This window comes from Ranitomeya variabilis, chromosome 4 (genome assembly GCF_051348905.1).
Source record: "Ranitomeya variabilis isolate aRanVar5 chromosome 4, aRanVar5.hap1, whole genome shotgun sequence".
Taxonomy (NCBI): Eukaryota; Metazoa; Chordata; class Amphibia; order Anura; family Dendrobatidae; genus Ranitomeya; species Ranitomeya variabilis.
This window is the reverse complement of record NC_135235.1, coordinates 544,557,411-544,576,151: the sequence shown is the minus strand read 5'-3', so window position 1 is coordinate 544,576,151 and position 18,741 is coordinate 544,557,411. Positions and strand designations below refer to the sequence as shown.

The 18,741-nt window shown below is 46.1% G+C and overlaps 1 protein-coding gene across 2 annotated transcripts in view; it reads left to right on the top strand.

Moving 5' to 3' along the window:
- Positions 1-18,741, top strand: part of ITGA3 (integrin subunit alpha 3) — a 117,625-nt gene that overhangs the window by 32,550 nt on the left and 66,334 nt on the right. For both annotated transcript variants that reach the window (XM_077252558.1, XM_077252559.1), the window contains exons 2-3: positions 1,196-1,323; positions 5,639-5,718. In XM_077252558.1, the coding sequence (XP_077108673.1) occupies positions 1,196-1,323; positions 5,639-5,718 (208 nt within the window). The remainder of the gene's footprint in view (positions 1-1,195; positions 1,324-5,638; positions 5,719-18,741) is intronic.

Genomic DNA, 18,741 nt, shown 5'->3' with positions numbered 1-18,741 from the left:
GGATCTCCACTCCATTCATACTCTGTGGGATCGCAAAGTAATAGCCAAGGGTCGAGTTATTGGCAGTCTTCTAGAGTATGAATGGAGTGAAGGTTGAACACACGCACCTCTGCTCAATGCTTGTAATTCCAGATCCAAGTTATCGGGATCGCTAGTGAGCCCAGCATTCTAATCCCTAGCAACCAAACCTACCCTATGGATAACTTGAAACTGTGGTATTATCCCTTTAATACAAGAGGAATATTATTATTATTTATTATTATAGCGCCATTTATTCCATAGCGGTTTACATGTGAGGAGGGGTATACATAATAAAAGACAAGTACAATAATCTTAATGAATAGAAGTCACGATTGGTACATAAGGAGAGAGGACCCTTCCCGCGAGGGCTCACAATCTACAAGGGATGGGTGAGAATACAGTAGGCGAGATTATGAGCTTAAGACCTATTGGGGTGCTCATTCCATGCCCCATACAACACAGGTCCCGTTCATATAGCGTTGAAATGGTCACTATTGTTTTGGAAAACTTTGTAAAAGTCAATAGTGCAAGTGAAAATTAGAAACTTAGTAATTTCTTATCAGAGAAAGCTGCTTCTTTCTTTACTTATGATGTACTTCTCTTCCCGTCTGCCTCCTGAACTCATCATCCAATATGAAAACCTGCTGAGCAGAGTCAGAGACACACATAATAATATACTTTGACCCGGGTTGGTGCTGTCGTGTTTATCTCACCTAAGAGCTGTATTCACAACCACACTGCTCAGTACAGCAGTATAATGCCCTCCATGGTGCTGCTTTTTCTATGAGGCAGGAGAGCAGGAATCCCTCATGTCGCTGTGTACTGTGAATGGGAGACGCCATAGTTGCGAGTCTCTACCCACCAGCTCAGTGACAGCTGAAAATAAGAAATTGAATCTGAAAAACGAGAGATGGGAGAAAAATGCTTAAGTCGTATAATGGCGAGCAATAGTGCTATTCCTGATGTACACAGACAGTTTTTTCTTAAAACTTGTACGCTTTAAATATGAAAGCATTGGACTCATGCACACAATTCGCACCTACGTCATTTGGCTCATTTCATATTCTTATGTAGCACCAGTTTTTGTATATATGGTAAGTTCTGTAATAGAATCCTTTATCATAGTTTATAGGTGTAATATATTACATAATAATCCTATTATCTGCCCCTACAGATTGCTGTCAGGAGCTCCCCAAGATGCAGCACCCCCAAATGTGAATGTTAACAGAACGGGAGCCGTCTACGCCTGTCCTATCTCACCGTCCAAATCTGACTGTTTCAGAGTCTCCATCGATCAGGAATGTGAGTCAGTCATGTGTTCCATATCCCTGCGCATTAATCGTTAGTGGAGTACGTTCTAACAATGTGTCCACATGGGACGCTCACTGATCCAACTACAGGTGCCGAGAGGAGTCTTAAATTTGGACAATAGATTAGGTGAATGTAATACATAGATGGTATCAGTGCTAGGAAAACCTGGGCAGATACCAGAGAGGGCTTGTTGAGACTAAGGGTACTGTCACACAGTGGCACTTTGATCGCTCCGACGGCACGATCCATGACGTTGCAGCGTCGCTTGATTATCGCTCCAGCGTCGTAGACTGCGGTCACACTTTGCAATGCACGGCGCTGGAGCGATAATTTCATGACGTAGTTGCGATGTAGAAGTCATACGGGACATTGGGAATATCGTGCACACCTTTGTTACACGATGCAATCATGCCGCCACAGCGGGACACTTGACGACGAAATAAAGTGTCAAACGATCTGCTACGATGTACGATTCTCAGCGGGGTCCCTGATCGCAGTAGCGTGTCAGACACAGCGATATCGTAACTATATCGCTGGAACGTCACGGATCGTGCCGTTGTAGCGACCAAAGTGCCACTGTGTGACAGTACCCTTAGTCTATGTGCACACGTCAGGATTTCTGGCAGAAATTTTCCTGACAAAAAACGGACATTTCTGCCTGAAATCCGCATGCGTTTTTACCACGATTTTACCGCGTTTTTTATGCGGTATTTTTTGCGTTTTTTTCCCAATGCATAGAATAGCGGGAAAAACGCGAAAAAAATGCAAAATTAATGAACATGCTGCTTTTTTTTACCGCGATGCGTTTTTTTCGCGGAAAAAAACACATCATGTGCACAAAAATTGCAGAATGCATTCTAAATGATAGGATGCATAATGCATGCGTTTTTAATGAGTTTTTATAGTGTTTTATTGCGAAAAAACGTTGAAAAAAAACGCGAAAAAACCTGAACGTGTGCACATACCCTTAAAGTGGTTTTCCCATGAACAAAAGTTGATTTTAATCAATAGATCTCAGAATAATAATAATTTCCACAATTGGTTGTGGTTAAATAAAATGTTCCTGTGCTGAGTTAATCTTATATATGTGCCCCTGCTGTGTACTGTGTAATGGCCGTGTCTGACCTTACAGGAACATGGTTTGATCATACCACAGCTCCTGGGCAGGGGCGGAGAAAAAGAATATGCACATAGCACAGCGGGGCATCGCAGCTGATTCTTTTTGGGAGGTAAAAACATTTCCCTGCCTGTTTTTAAACAATGTTTTACTTCGAATCATTTACAATCCCACCCTGTAATGTCTGTACAATCCCCCCCCACCTCGGCCAGGAGCTGCGGTATGATCAGGCCATGTTCCTGCATGATCAGACACAGCCATTACACAGTACACAGCAGGGGCACATTTATAAGATTATCTCAGCACAGGAACATTTCATGTAAACACATCCAATTGTGGAAATTATTATTATTCCAGGATCTATTGATTAAAGTAAAGTTTTGGTCATGGGAAACACCCTTTAATTTTTTTTTTAGCTGAGGATCTTTCACCTGTCTCATCTCTGTTAGTAAATTATTATATTCCCATAAAATAAGAACTCTGTGTTGTGAAGATCCTCCATTACTCTTCCTGGAAAAATATGACTAAATAGACAACTGTGCTGAGATTCCTATGTAGGGGACATAACACAATGACGAGGAGGTGGTAACAATCTATACATTGTGGAAGAACTGCTCAACACAGAGTTCGAAAATAAAGTGCTCCAGAATTGTTATTTTTTTTTTTGTATGTATTTACTAAAATTATCATGTCAGGAGAGCGTGTCCTCTTTCAAATAAGAGTGGGGGGTATAAAAAGGTCAGTTAATGACTGTCAACCAAGATCTATGTGAAAAGGTGGTCTCTGACTAATGTCAAGATCTGGCGGAGGTTTCTTACTTTTATTAGATGTGCTATAGTTTAGTTAATAAGGCATCGTTGAGCTGAACATTAATATTTAGCAGAGCTGAGTTGGTCATTGGGTGTAATTCTGAGTTGTATCACAGTTTCTTATTTATGATCGTCATTTGGCATAAAAAATGGTCCAATCACATTTACGCCCCTATCATATCTCATAAAAAATGAACATAGGGATGGGTGGATATCGGCAAACCAGTCAGACAACGAAGACCTGTTTTCCTAGAGGTCTAAATGGTAAATCTGCTGAGTGGTGCTGCAATACAACCAGGAGGATTTGCCATTCAGGACTCTAGGAAAGCTGAGTACGGCCTCCTATCAGTATATTGTGGTTGTACCGGAATGTATTATGGAGCTTGGACCTGGCTTCTTTCAGTTGCACTTGGGTAAAGATTCAGTTATTATTGCTGTTCCTGGAATTTCATGTGTCAGGGGTCTACAGACCTGATGTTTCTCGGCTGCTGGTACAACTTCAGCATGCCTCCAGTCCTGAGGAGGCACAGGATGGTGGGAGGTTTGGTCCGACAGCTGGAGAACAGCAGTAGTCTCCAACCTGCAGCTGTCTGGCTGTTGTCCAGCAGATCCTGACTGCCGGGTTCGGAGTCTGTGCTAATGCTGCAGTGCAGCTGAGACGTGAAAGATGGTGATGTTACTCCCAGTAATCTGCATCTGTGCTGGGAATATAACTAGGTCTGAAGGAGGGATGGAAATCTGGTAATCCACTGGTCAGGCCGTGGATCAGGTGATAAACATGTTCTATGTAAAAGTCCTGTAGCCCCATTAGATAAAAGTCATCCGAACCCACTTATTTTGTATAGGCTGACTATCTAATATGTATTGGGGCCTCTTGACTGTCCCTCAAAAGATGATGTTGGGGAACATAAGGACATTTTTCAATCCTTTTTTTGGGTGGGGAGATGATTCTGGCAATGGCATTCTGATCCCTGAGCCGAGCATTCCTGTGTATGAGGGAGTCCGGAGAGAAAGTTCAGATGACAGCTGCCTACTCTGTATGCCAGACTAAAGTCACATCAACAGTTTAGATAGTTGTCAGCTGAATGATGGTTTGCATGATTGTTCAGCCGGCAGCTATCTTGACCGATTTTCCCATACCCAGGAGCGCACACTCGGACATGTGTTCCTGTGTTCTCTATGAGTGGCAGTGGCATATGGAGAACAAAAGGATCAGCAGTCCAAAATTGTATATGCCGGATCCTTGTCTTCCCCGACAATGATCTGTCTGGGGACAGACGGGCGGCCACCGTACATATTAGACTGTCATCTGAATTTAGTAAGTATAATGAAGGTCTGTGGTCAATATGGAGCACATGGGTCTAGACTTACTGGCCAACCATACATAATGGGGCTCAAATGATCCACTGGTCCCTTTTTTGTGCCACTGCTGTAATGTTGCGCAAAGCAGGTGATACAAAATCTGGCCGTTGCCCTCCTGGATTACCAAGGGAATATCTGTTGGCCGTTATTGATCCTTGTGTAGATACTGACGTAAAATTTTGGGTGGCCACCATCAGAAAGTCAACTAGTTAACTTGTGTCTCTTCAGGAGTTCATCACTTTCGAGCCTCCCGATTTCCTAGCTGCAAGGCCGCGGATGCTCCTTCATGAGTGACAGTTCATGCCCACAGCATGGTCGCTCTACTGTCCTGAACTGTGTTCAATCCCAATGTTGCCATGAAGCAGTTTAGCCTCTCCAGCATTGGGAACACAGTACAGCTGGAGAGGGGCTGGAGAGGGATGGTTGGAATTGGGCGGATTAATTCATGGGAAGATGGGAGACTTTCGAATTTCTTACTTTCCAAGATCCCCGACCCTTCAATGATGATGTCGCACCAGCACAGCTATTCAAAAACCACGCCTGGGATCCTGAAAAGTAAGAGATTCGTGATCATCCCATCCAGCGGCCAGAGACTGCTGACCCGGCCGATGGACACCCCATCCCCCACTACATACCATTGCCCACGTTGAACATTATTAATTTGTGTTTTTTAACCATTGTATGTGCGACGGTAGAGCAAAAATAAATTAAAGAAATGTATATGAATTACCCTTTCGAATATTTTATTTTTGGTATTACAAAAAACAGAGCAATGCTTGTCTGTAGGCTGCTTCTGGTATTGCAGATTAGTCACATTCACTTCAATGGCACCAAACTAAGCTGCAATACCAGATACAGTAAACGTTCTAGAATGGCGCTGTTTTGGAGAAAAAAGGAAGACTTTTTTCTTTTTCTTATTCTGGCCTTTTATTACATGACAACCTTTATAGAAAATGTAGATGGTTTATATGTGGAGAAAGATATTGCATTTTACTCACACTCTAGTATTCTTATACAGATGTGCCTGGCAGCAATGTAATTGAGAACATGTGGCTGGGAGTTACACTGGCATCGCAGGGACCTGGAGGTCGGGTTCTGGTAAGTGAGATGATGGGTGATGGCGTGAAGTATCTTAGATAACAGCTCCAAAAAAAGTGTCGAAAAATATTCTAATGTTTTGCAGATGAATTATTTATCATTGCTTAATGATTCTAGGTAATGTTGCACCACATGAGTCATTATTTGTCGGATATTCCCTCTGTTACCAGCCCGGATAGTGGGTGCAGAAGTAACTGTCTCATCAGGACCCTGGTGCCCCCAATGTACTATATAAATGCCACATATGCAGGTGGGGACCCTGGTACAGATTTTACTATGGGTCCCAGGAGCTTCTCGCTATGTATCTGGTCTGGAAAGTAATTAAAATATTGACTAAAATAATTCCTTATAATTCACTTTATACTGTGCAGAAGCCATTTCCGCTCACTATGGCACTGTCCCAAGCGTGCCGGGCACACAAGGATATTGGAGGCGGCCTCGCATCTGCAATGCATCATAATTGTCACTGCCTGGTATTACGGGAGGACGTCTGATACAATTATCTAGATGCAATGTCATTGTGAAACCGGTGCTACTAGATTTGTCCTGGTGCTTGATCTTCACATTTCTGTGTAGGTCATATGGTCTTAAAGGAACAGTAGTCCTAAATTACAATGTGGCTCATGTTATAAGAAATATATAAGAGCCCTCCCCAAAATAAAATACATTCAGAACATACGGCGATTGTCATGGTCTGGGGAAAGCAGAGAGACGACTAATATGGCAGCATTGCAGTTATGTATCCAGCCTGTATGTCTGTAGCACAAGTGGGAGCCGACTGCTGTGCAAAGTTCATGTAGCGATGCAATTCATCCATACCCTGGATCAATAAGACTCGTAAGAAGAGTGCAGAACAAGGTTCTCGTCTTAATGTTTGTAGCATTGATTATTTTTAATGTATTAATAATATAGATCATTAAATAAAATCTTTACAGCTTGTTTAGAGAAGAGGCAAAGCAGTTTCCTTATTCCTTAACACTAAGAAGTGTGTGTATGTGTGTGTGTGTATACAGTATATATATGTATATATCAATATATATTGAGCCTTGAAAATCTATTCTTAGTCTGTGAACTTTTCCACTTTTTTTCACCTCCTGCAAACTTAAAGAAGCACTCCTCCTCCCATAAAGTTTTTATCCTGTTAATATATTGCAATCATCATATTATATAGCACTGTGTCCTTACAATTGCTAATTTTACCTTTCTACCTAAATAATTCTTCTCTTTTCTCTGTTCTATGTAGAAACAGGAAGTCTTGTCTTCCTGCATTTATCATTCCCCTCTTGAGCTCCTGACCCAGCTGCTCCACCGCTCCCCCTGTCAGGGACTTATGACTCATACAGGGATAATTGACTTCCTGTTCCTATATAGAGCTTAGGATTTAGCTACTTAGTTTTTAATCACGTGATGTCATAGACCTAATGGAAAAGAGAAGAATTAGCTGGGTGGAAGAGTAAAAGGAGGAATTGTAAGTACACAGTGCTATATAATATGACAACTGCAATATATTAAAAGGATAACAATTTTGATTTGGAAATGATACCTGGTTTTCTGATTATTTGAAAAATATAAATGTGAAAATTGTGACAATCATTTGTATTCACCCCCCTTGAGTCAATACTTTGTAGCAGGGCCGGACTGGCCATCGGGCAGTTCTGGCAAATGCCAGAAGGGCCGATGGCAGTAGTGGGCCGCTCGAGTGTGCCGCTGTCGGCACACTCCCCCCGCTGTCGCGGCACACTCCCCCCGCTCTCGCGGCACACTCCCGGCCCCGCATTCAACTATACCGGCGTCATAGACGCCAGTACAGTTGAATGCAATGATGGAGGAGAGTGCGTCCGCTGACGCCCCCTCTCCCATCATTCCCCGCTCTGCCTGCCGCTGACACTGCGGGTGCGCGATGACGTCATATCATCGCGCACCTGCTGTGTGACCGGGCAGGCAGACTGCGGCTGCTGAGACCGGAGCCAGGAGCAGCGCGGGGCACGAGGAGAGAGGTGAGTAGAGTGTTTTGTTTTTTTTTATCAATGAGTGATGACTGGATTGGGGGGCTGTGGGGCTATGGGGGCTGTGCTGGCTGTATTCCATTCTATGGGGGCTGTGCTGGCTGCATTCCATTCTATGGGGGCTGTGCTGGCTGTATTCCATTCTATGGGGGCTGTGCTGGCTGTATTCCATTTTATGGGGGCTGTGCTGGCTGTATTCCATTCTATGGGGGCTGTGCTGGCTGCATTACATTCTATGGGGGCTGTGCTGGCTGTATTCCATTCTATGGGGGCTGTGCTGGCTGCATTCCATTCTATGGGGGCTGTGCTGGCCTCATTACATTCTATGGGGGCTGTGCTGGCTGCATTCCATTCTATGGGGGCTGTGCTGGCTGCATTCCATTCTATGGGGGCTGTGCTGGCTGCATTCCATTCTATGGGGGCTGTGCTGGCTGCATTCCATTTTATGGGGGCTGTGCTGGCTGTATTCCATTCTATGGGGGCTGTGCTGGCTGCATTCCATTTTATGGGGGCTGTGCTGGCCTCATTACATTCTATGGGGGCTGTGCTGGCTGCATTCCATTCTATGGGGGCTGTGCTGGCTGCATTCCATTCTATGGGGGCTGTGCTGGCTGCATTCCATTTTATGGGGGCTGTGCTGGCCTCATTACATTCTATGGGGGCTGTGCTGGCTGCATTCCATTCTATGGGGGCTGTGCTGGCTGCATTCCATTCTATGGGGGCTGTGCTGGCTGCATTCCATTTTATGGGGGCTGTGCTGGCTGCATTCCATTTTATGGGGGCTGTGCTGGCCTCATTACATTCTATGGGGGCTGTGCTGGCTGCATTACATTCTATGGGGGCTGTGCTGGCTGCATTCCATTCTATGGGGGCTGTGCTGGCTGCATTCCATTCTATGGGGGCTGTGCTGGCTGCATTCCATTCTATGGGGGCTGTGCTGGCTGCATTCCATTCTATGGGGGCTGTGCTGGCTGCATTCCATTTTATGGGGGCTGTGCTGGCTGTATTCCATTCTATGGGGGCTGTGCTGGCTGCATTCCATTCTATGGGGGCTGTGCTGGCTGCGTTCCATTCTATGGGGGCTGTGCTGGCTGCATTCCATTTTATGGGGGCTGTGCTGGCTGCATTCCATTTTATGGGGGCTGTGCTGGCCTCATTACATTCTATGGGGGCTGTGCTGGCTGCATTACATTCTATGGGGGCTGTGCTGGCTGCATTACATTCTATGGGGGCTGTGCTGGCTGCATTCCATTCTATGGGGGCTGTGCTGGCTGCATTCCATTCTATGGGGGCTGTGCTGGCTGCATTCCATTCTATGGGGGCTGTGCTGGCTGCATTCCATTTTATGGGGGCTGTGCTGGCCTCATTACATTCTATGGGGGCTGTGCTGGCCTCATTACATTCTATGGGGGCTGTGCTGGCTGCATTACATTCTATGGGGGCTGTGCTGGCTGCATTACATTTTATGGGGGCTGTGCTGGCTGCATTACATTCTATGGGGGCTGTGCTGGCTGCATTACATTCTATGGGGGCTGTGCTGGCTGCATTACATTCTATGGGGGCTGTGCTGGCTGCATTACATTCTATGGGGGCTGTGCTGGCTGCATTACATTCTATGGGGGCTGTGCTGGCTGCATTACATTCTATGGGGGCTGTGCTGGCTGCATTACATTCTATGGGGGCTGTGCTGGCTGCATTACATTCTATGGGGGCTGTGCTGGCTGCATTACATTCTATGGGGGCTGTGCTGGCTGCATTACATTCTATGGGGGCTGTGCTGGCTGCATTACATTCTATGGGGGCTGTGCTGTATTACATTCTATGGGGCCTGTGCAGCATTACATTCTATGGGGGCTGTGCAGCATTACATTCTATGGGGGCTGTGCTGCAAGATACATGGCTTGTAGCTTACTCCTCACATGACAGTTGGATCTATGGGGGCTGTGCTGTATTATAGTCTATGGGGGTTGTGCTGCATTACATTCTATGGGGGCTGCGCTGTATTACATTCTATGGGGACTGAGCTGTAATGCTGTATACAGCTGTGATTATATGTTATATAGTCGTGTTACACTCCCCTCACTTCTTGTAACCTACAAGTGTACAAAGATATTATACAGTCACCATGTGACAAATGGGCCTGTGTGACTTCAAATGCCAGGGCTGAATTTTAGTCCCAGTCCGGCCCTGCTTTGTAGGACCACCTTTCGCTGCAATTACTGCAGCAAGTCTTTTGGGGTAAGTCTCTACCAGCTTTACATATCCAGTGCCTGAACTGTGTTCCCATTCTCCTTTCCAAAATAGCTTTAGCTCAATGAGATTGGATGGACAGTGTTTGTGAACAGCAAATTTAAAAATTTGCCGCAGATTTTGAATGGGATTTAGGTCTGGACTGTAACTGTGACTGGGCCATTAGCATGCATCAATATGCTTTGATCTAAACCATTCCATTGTTCCATTGTAGCTCTGGCAGTATGTTTAATGTCGTTGTCATGCTGGAAGGTGAGTCTACTCCCTAGTCTCACGTCTTTTGCTTCCTCTAAGGGTACGTGTCCACGTTCAGGATGGCCGGCGGTATCGCCGCAGCGGCGAAGCCGCTCGGCGCTACGCCCCGCCCCCTTTCTGGGACGCGATCATGCCGGATGTGTACAGTACACATCCGGGATCATCGCACCCCTCGCCATAGGGCCCTGTGATATTACCTGCGGCGACGCAGCGTCGCTGCAGGTAGCACGGACATGCTGCGATCTGAAAAGACGCGCAGCATGTCCGGAGTCGCAGGCCCGCCGCGTGCGGGTTTCCACGCATAGTGGACACGGGATTTCAAAAAATCCCCTCCACTATGCTGGAACATCTGGACGCTGCGTGTTTGACGCTGCAGCGTCAAACAAGCAGCGTTTACTTACCGTGGACACACGGCCTAACAGGTTTTCCTCCAGGATTGCCCTGTATTTAGTTCCATGCATCCCACCAACTCTGAGCAGCTTTTCTGTCTCTGCTGAAGAAAAACATCCCCATAGCATGCTGCTGCCAACTATATGATAGTGGAGGTGGTGTTTTAAGGGTGATGTGCAGTGTTAGGCTATGTATCCACGTTGCAGAAATGCTGTGGAAATGGGCATTTCCGCAACTCCCTGCTGCGGGTAAAATGCATGTGGAATAGTATGCATTTTCCTGCAAAACACAAGCGTTTTGCAAGCGTTTTTAGCTTGCAGAATGCTAGCGCTTTACAAGCGATTTGAAGCATTGCTTGGAAAAGTGATTGACAGGTTGGTCACACTTGTCAAGCATAGTGGTTGACAAGTGTGACCAACTTTTTACTATTGATGCTGCCTATGCAGCATCAATAGTAAAAGATAGAATGTTAAAAATAATTAAAAAATTATATATGGTTATTCTCACCTTCCGACGGCCCCTGATCTCCTCAGCGGCGCTCCCGGTACGTTCCGTTCCCAGTGATGCTTTGCTCGAAGGACCTTTGTGACGTCACAGTCGCGTGACCGCGACGTCATCTCAGGTGATTCGCGCAATGCATCCCTGAGAACGGAAGCCGCCGCGTGCACCACTGAGAGCCGGGAGGACTCCGGGGGCCATCAGAAGGTAAGTACAGTATATGTCTATTTTTTATTTTAATTCTTTTTTTTTTTACAGGGAGGGCATGGAGGAGAGTCTCCTCTCCTCCAGATCCTGGGTACCATCCGCACATGAAGCGCTCACTTTACGCATGGTGGGCATAGCCACATGCGTAAAGTGAGCGTTTCAATGCAATCCTATGGTGGCGGAATCGCCGTGATTCCGCAGAAATAATGAACATGCTGCGGATTTTACCGCTATGCGATTCCGCAGCGGGAAAATCCGCAGCATGGGCACAGCAACGGCGGAATCCCATAGGATTGCTGTCATGTCGGACGCTGTTCAGACCAGGTCATCCGACAGACAGCGGTAGTTCCGCTTTTGACCACTATTTGCTCATTGGCGTCGGCTAGATTTTGTCTAGCTGTTCCGGGGTTAATTTACCTGATTCTCGGATTGGAGGCTGGGCCATGCCCATTGCCTTTTTATAGTTCTCCTGATCATTGGGTGTCGCCGATTATAGCTTCTGTCTTGCGCATTTGTTATCTCGGTCTGGAGTGGAGAGCTGGTCATTGGAGTATCGTTGCTGGTGGTGTATTTTCCCTTGTCGTATTTACTCCTTCCTATATTTGTGTTTATTTTGCCCTGCACATTTATAGTGTATTCCTGAGTGACTGCAGCGTGATGTATATTTTCCTTTATCCTTGTCTGTGCTAACTGTGGGTACTGGTGTATTGCATTCACTGGGTGGAGGGCGGAGGTTTGCAGCTCAGGGTTGTATCAGGAGGCAGGGTGAGGTTCGAGGCCTGAACATGCACACCATCAGTGTAAACTTCAGGTAGAGGGCTGTTGTGAATTCCATTCTTGAACTCCCTCCTGTGGTCATGAATGATACTTCGGCGAGTTCTCTCCATGGACTCCTCCCTCTGGTAGCTGTGAGTGGAACTGCTGGTTCTGAAGTTGCCTCCTCAGCTGCCCTCGTTTGCGGCTGGGTTGGCTTCTCTATTTAACTCCACTCAGATCGTTACTCCATGCCAGCTGTCAATGTATTAGCACTGGTTCAGATCTCTCTCGGATCTTTCTGATGACCTGTCTACTCCAGCAGAAGCTAAGTCCCTGCTAGTTCATTTGTTGTTCATATTGTACTGAATATATTTCTTAGTACTTGCTAAGTTCTAGTCCAACTTGCTAACATGATATTGCCTTGCTAGCTGGAAGCTCTGGGTTGCAGAGTGGCACCTCCGCACCGTGAGTCGGTGCGGGGGTCTTTTTGCACACTCTGCGTGGCTTTTTGTAGATTTTTGTGCTGACCGCATAGATCCCTTTCCTATCCTCAGTCTATCTAGTAAGTCTGGCCTCCTTTGCTGAAACCTGTTTCATCCCTGTGTTTGTGACTTTCCTCTTAACTCACAGTTAATATATGTGGGGGGCTGCCTTTACCTTTGGTGAATTTTCTCTGAGGCAAGGTAAGGCTTATTTTCCTATCTTTAGGGGTAGTTAGCTCTTAGGCTGTGAAGAGGTGTCTAGGGAGAGTTAGGTACGCTCCACAGCTATTTCTAGTGTGTGTGTTATAGGATTAGGATTTGCGGTCAGCAGAGTTCCCACTTCCCAGAGCTTGTCCTGTCTTCTAGTTTAACCATCAGGTCATTCCAGGTGCACCTAACCACCAGGTCCATTAACAGTACAGCTGGCCCACAAAGTGTTAATGCATCTCAATAGAGGGATAAGAGAAGTTCTGAGACCATTTTTTTTTTCTCTGCAGTGTGTTTTGTCTTTCTTTTCCCCTTAACCTCTGGGTGGTTCAGGACTCAGGTGTAGATATGGACATTCAAGGTCTGTCCTCTTGTGTTGATCACCTCACTGCGAGGGTACAAAGCATTCAAGATTATGTAGTTCAGAATCCTATGTTAGAGCCTAGAATTCCAATTCCTGATTTGTTTTTTGGAGATAGATCTACATTTCTGAATTTCAAAAATAATTGTAAACTGTTTCTTGCTTTGAAACCCCGCTCCTCTGGTGACCCCATTCAGCAAGTAAAAATCATTATTTCTTTGTTACGTGGCGACCCACAAGACTGGGCATTCTCCCTTGCGCCAGGAGATCCTGCATTGCTTAATGTAGATGCGTTTTTTCTGGTGCTTGGATTGCTTTATGACGAACCTAACTCTGTGGATCAGGCAGAGAAAATCTTGCTAGCTTTGTGTCAAGGTCAGGATGAAGCGGAGGTATATTGCCAGAAGTTTAGAAAGTGGTCTGTGCTTACTCAATGGAATGAGTGTGCCCTTGCAGCAATTTTCAGAAAAGGTCTTTCTGAAGCCCTTAAGGATGTTATGGTGGGGTTTCCCACGCCTGCTGGTCTGAATGAATCAATGTCCTTGGCCATTCAGATCGATCGGCGCTTGCGTGAACGCAAGGTTGTGCGCCATTTGGCAGTGTCCTCTGAGCAGAGGCCTGAGCCTATGCAATGTGATAGGACTTTGACCAGAGCTGAACGGCAAGAACACAGACGTCAGAATGGGCTGTGTTTTTACTGTGGTGACCCCACTCATGCTATCTCTGATTGTCCTAAGCGCACTAAGCGGTTCGCTAGGTCCGTCACCATTGGTACTGTACAGCCTAAATTTCTTTTGTCCGTTACTCTGATTTGCTTTTTGTCGTCCTACTCTGTTATGGCATTTGTGGACTCAGGCGCTGCCCTGAATTTGATGGACTTAGAGTTTGCCAGGCGCTGTGTTTTTTTCCTGGAGCCCTTGCAGTATCCTATTCCATTAAGGGGAATTGATGCTACGCCTTTGGCCAAGAATAAGCCTCAGTACTGGACTCAGTTGACCATGTGCATGGCTCCTGCACATCAGGAAGATGTTCGCTTTTTGGTGTTGCATAATTTGCATGATGTGGTCGTGTTGGGTTTGCTATGGCTACAGGTCCATAATCCAGTATTGGATTGGAAATCAATGTCTGTGTCCAGTTGGGGTTGTCAAGGGGTACATGGTGACGTTCCGTTGTTATCAATTTCTCCTTCTACCCCTTCTGAAGTCCCTGAGTTTTTGTCGGATTACCGAGATGTATTCGATGAGCCCAAATCCAGTGCCCTACCTCCTCATAGGGATTGTGATTATGCTATTAATTTGATTCCTGATAACAAAACAAGGCATAATCAGACAATGGGGCAATCAAGACACTCAATCGTGCTCAAAAGACCCACTACCAAAAGAGCAAACCAGCTCCATATAAATCACTTGAAGAAGAAGGAGTACCAGCGGAGCCAAAATATAGTGCAAAAGTTCAAAGTTTATTAATTAATCATAATAAAGTGCATAAGTATAAGACATATTTTAAGAAAAGGGATGGTTAAAACATGGATCACTGCCAGTTCCCCCACCGTGATCTCCCACACCTGAGTACTAATCCGGAAGCAGCCAAATATGTTAAAATAGAAACCGTGGGAGACAATGCAAACACCACAATACAAGTAAAGTGCTTGAGCGATGCTTACCACTGGAGGGAGGTCTCCCCTTGAGAAAGCCAGAACATTCGCGTGGCGAAAACGCGCGTCGGGGGTCTCGTACGGACCGGTTCCTATCCAGTATACCCCACCTTGCTCCCCTCCAGTGGTAAGCATCGCTCAAGCACTTTACTTGTATTGTGGTGTTTGCATTCCGGATTAGTACTCAGGTGTGGGAGATCACGGTGGGGGAACTGGCAGTGATCCATGTTTTAACCATCCCTTTTCTTAAAATATGTCTTATACTTATGCACTTTATTATGATTAATTAATAAACTTTTGAACTTTTGCGCTAATTTGATTCCTGGTAGTAAATTTCCTAAGGGACGACTTTTCAATTTATCTGTGCCGGAACACGCCGCTATGCGGAGTTATATAAAGGAGTCCTTGGAGAGAGGGCATATTCGCCCGTCGTCGTCACCGTTGGGAGCAGGGTTCTTTTTTGTGGCCAAGAAGGATAATTCTCTGAGACCTTGTATAGATTACCGCCTTCTCAATAAAATCACGGTCAAATTTCAGTACCCTTTGCCTCTACTGTCTGATTTGTTTGCTCGGATTAAGGGGGCTAGTTGGTTCACCAAGATAGATCTTCGAGGGGCGTATAATCTGGTGCGTATTAAACAGGGCGATGAATGGAAAACAGCATTTAATACGCCCGAGGGCCATTTTGAGTACCTGGTGATGCCATTCGGGCTTTCTAATGCTCCATCTGTGTTTCAGTCCTTTATGCATGACATCTTCCGAAAGTATTTGGATAGATTCATTATTGTATATTTGGATGATATTTTGGTCTTTTCGGATGATTGGGAGTCTCATGTGAAGCAGGTCAGAATGGTGTTCCAGGTTCTTCGTGCTAATTCTTTGTTTGTGAAGGGGTCTAAATGTCTCTTCGGAGTTCAGAAGGTTTCCTTTTTGGGTTTCATTTTTTCCCCTTCTACTATCGAGATGGATCCTGTTAAAGTTCAGGCCATTTATGATTGGACTCAGCCTACATCTGTGAAGAGCCTTCAGAAATTCTTGGGCTTTGCTAATTTTTACCGTCGCTTCATCGCTAATTTTTCTAGTGTTGTTAAACCGTTGACTGATTTGACCAAGAAAGGTGCTGATGTGGTGAATTGGTCCTCTGCGGCCGTTGAGGCTTTTCGGGAGTTGAAACGTCGTTTCTCTTCGGCCCCTGTGTTGTGTCAGCCAGATGTTTCGCTCCCTTTTCAGGTCGAGGTTGATGCTTCTGAGATTGGAGCAGGGGCTGTTTTGTCTCAAAGATCTTCTGATGGCTCTGTGATGAAGCCATGTGCTTTCTTTTCTAGAAAGTTTTCGCCTGCTGAGCGTAATTATGATGTTGGCAATCGGGAGTTGTTGGCTATGAAGTGGGCGTTCGAGGAGTGGCGACATTGGCTTGAGGGAGCCAAGCATCGCGTAGTGGTCTTGACGGATCACAGGAATCTGACTTATCTCGAGTCTGCTAAGCGGTTGAATCCTAGACAGGCTCGATGGTCGCTGTTTTTCTCCCGTTTCGATCTTGTGGTTTCATACCTTCCGGGTTCTAAGAATGTGAAGGCCGATGCCCTTTCAAGGAGTTTTGTGCCTGATTCCCCGGGAGTTCCTGAGCCGGCTGGTATTCTCCAAGAGGGGGTAGTTCTGTCTGCCATCTCACCTGATTTGCGGCGGGCGCTGCAGGAGTTTCAGGCTGATAGACCTGACCGTTGTCCAGCAGAAAAACTGTTTGTCCCTGATAGATGGACTAGTAGAGTTATCTCTGAGGTTCATTGTTCGGTGTTGGCTGGTCATCCTGGGATTTTTGGTACCAGAGATTTGGTGGCTAGGTCCTTTTGGTGACCTTCCTTGTCACGGGATGTGCGTTCTTTTGTGCAGTCTTGTGGGACTTGTGCTCGGGCCAAGCCCTGCTGTTCTCGTGCCAGTGGGTTACTTTTGCTCTTGCCAGTCCCGAAAAGGCCTTGGACGCATGTTTCCATGGATTTTATTTCAGATCTCCCTGTCTCTCAAAGGATGTCGGTCATCTGGGTGGTTTGTGATCGCTTCTCTAAGATGGTCCATTTGGTACCCTTGCCTAAATTACCTTCCTCCTCTGATTTGGTTCCACTATTTTTCCAGCATGTGGTTCGTTTGCATGGCATTCCGGAGAACATCGTGTCGGACAGAGGTTCCCAGTTTGTTTCAAGGTTTTGGCGGTCCTTTTGTGCTAAGATGGGCATTGATTTGTCTTTCCCTTCGGCTTTCCATCCTCAGACAAATGGCCAAACCGAACAAACTAATCAGACTTTGGAGACCTATCTGAGATGCTTTGTTTCTGCTGATCAGGATGATTGGGTGACCTTCTTGCCATTGGCTGAGTTCGCCCTTAATAATCGGGCCAGTTCGGCTACCTTGGTTTCGCCTTTTTTTTGTAATTCTGGTTTTCATCCTCGTTTTTCTTCAGGGCAGGTTGAGCCTTCGGACTGTCCTGGTGTGGATTCTGTGGTGGAGAGGTTGCAGCAAATTTGGACTCATGTAGTGGACAATTTGACATTGTCCCAGGAGAAGGCTCAACGTTTCGCCAACCGCCGTCGCTGTGTTGGTCCCCGACTTCGTGTTGGGGATTTGGTTTGGTTGTCGTCTCGTCATGTCCCTATGAAGGTTTCTTCTCCTAAGTTTAAGCCTCATTTCATTGGTCCTTATAAGATTTCTGAAATTCTCAATCCTGTGTCGTTTCGTTTGGCCCTTCCAGCTTCTTTTGCCATCCATAATGTGTTCCATAGGTCGTTGTTGCGGAGATATGTGGCGCCTATGGTTCTCTCCGTTGACCCTCCTGCTCCGATGTTGGTCGAGGGGGAGTTGGAGTATATGGTGGAGAAGATTTTGGATTCTCGTATTTCGAGACGGAAACTTCAGTACCTGGTCAAATGGAAGGGCTATGGTCAGGAGGATAATTCCTGGGTTTTTGCCTCCGATGTCCATGCGGCCGAGTTGGTTCGTGCCTTTCATTTGGCTCGTCCTGATCGGCCTGGGGGCTCTGGTGAGGGTTCGGTGACCCCTCCTCAAGGGGGGGTACTGTTGTGAATTCCGTTCTTGAACTCCCTCCTGTGGTCATGAATGATACTTCGGCGAGTTCTGTCCATGGACTCCCTCTGGTGGCTGTGAGTGGAACTGCTGGTTCTGAAGTTGCCTCCTCAGCTGCCCTCGTTTGCGGCTGGGTTGGCTTCTCTATTTAACTCCACTCAGATCGTTACTCCATGCCAGCTGTCAATGTATTAGCACTGGTTCAGATCTCTCTCGGATCTTTCTGATGACCTGTCTACTCCAGCAGAAGCTAAGTCCCTGCTAGTTCATTTGTTGTTCATATTGTACTGAATATATTTCTTAGTACTTGCTAAGTTCTAGTCCAGCTTGCTAACATGATATTGCCTTGCTAGCTGGAAGCTCTGGGTTGCAGAGTGGCACCTCCGCACCGTGAGTCGGTGCGGGGGTCTTTTTGCACACTCTGCGTGGCTTTTTGTAGTTTTTTGTGCTGACCGCATAGATCCCTTTCCTATCCTCAGTCTATCTAGTAAGTCTGGCCTCCTTTGCTGAAACCTGTTTCATCCCTGTGTTTGTGACTTTCCTCTTAACTCACAGTTAATATATGTGGGGGGCTGCCTTTACCTTTGGGGAATTTTCTCTGAGGCAAGGTAAGGCTTATTTTCCTATCTTTAGGGATAGTTAGCTCTTAGGCTGTGAAGAGGCGTCTAGGGAGAGTTAGGTACGCTCCACAGCTATTTCTAGTGTGTGTGTTATAGGATTAGGATTTGCGGTCAGCAGAGTTCCCACTTCCCAGAGCTCGTCCTGTCTTCTAGTTTAACCATCAGGTCATTCCAGGTGCACCTAACCACCAGGTCCATAACAGAGGGCCAGTCAGTATTTCCCTAGTCTTAGGGAAATTGCAGGGGCCCGGGTTATAAGCTC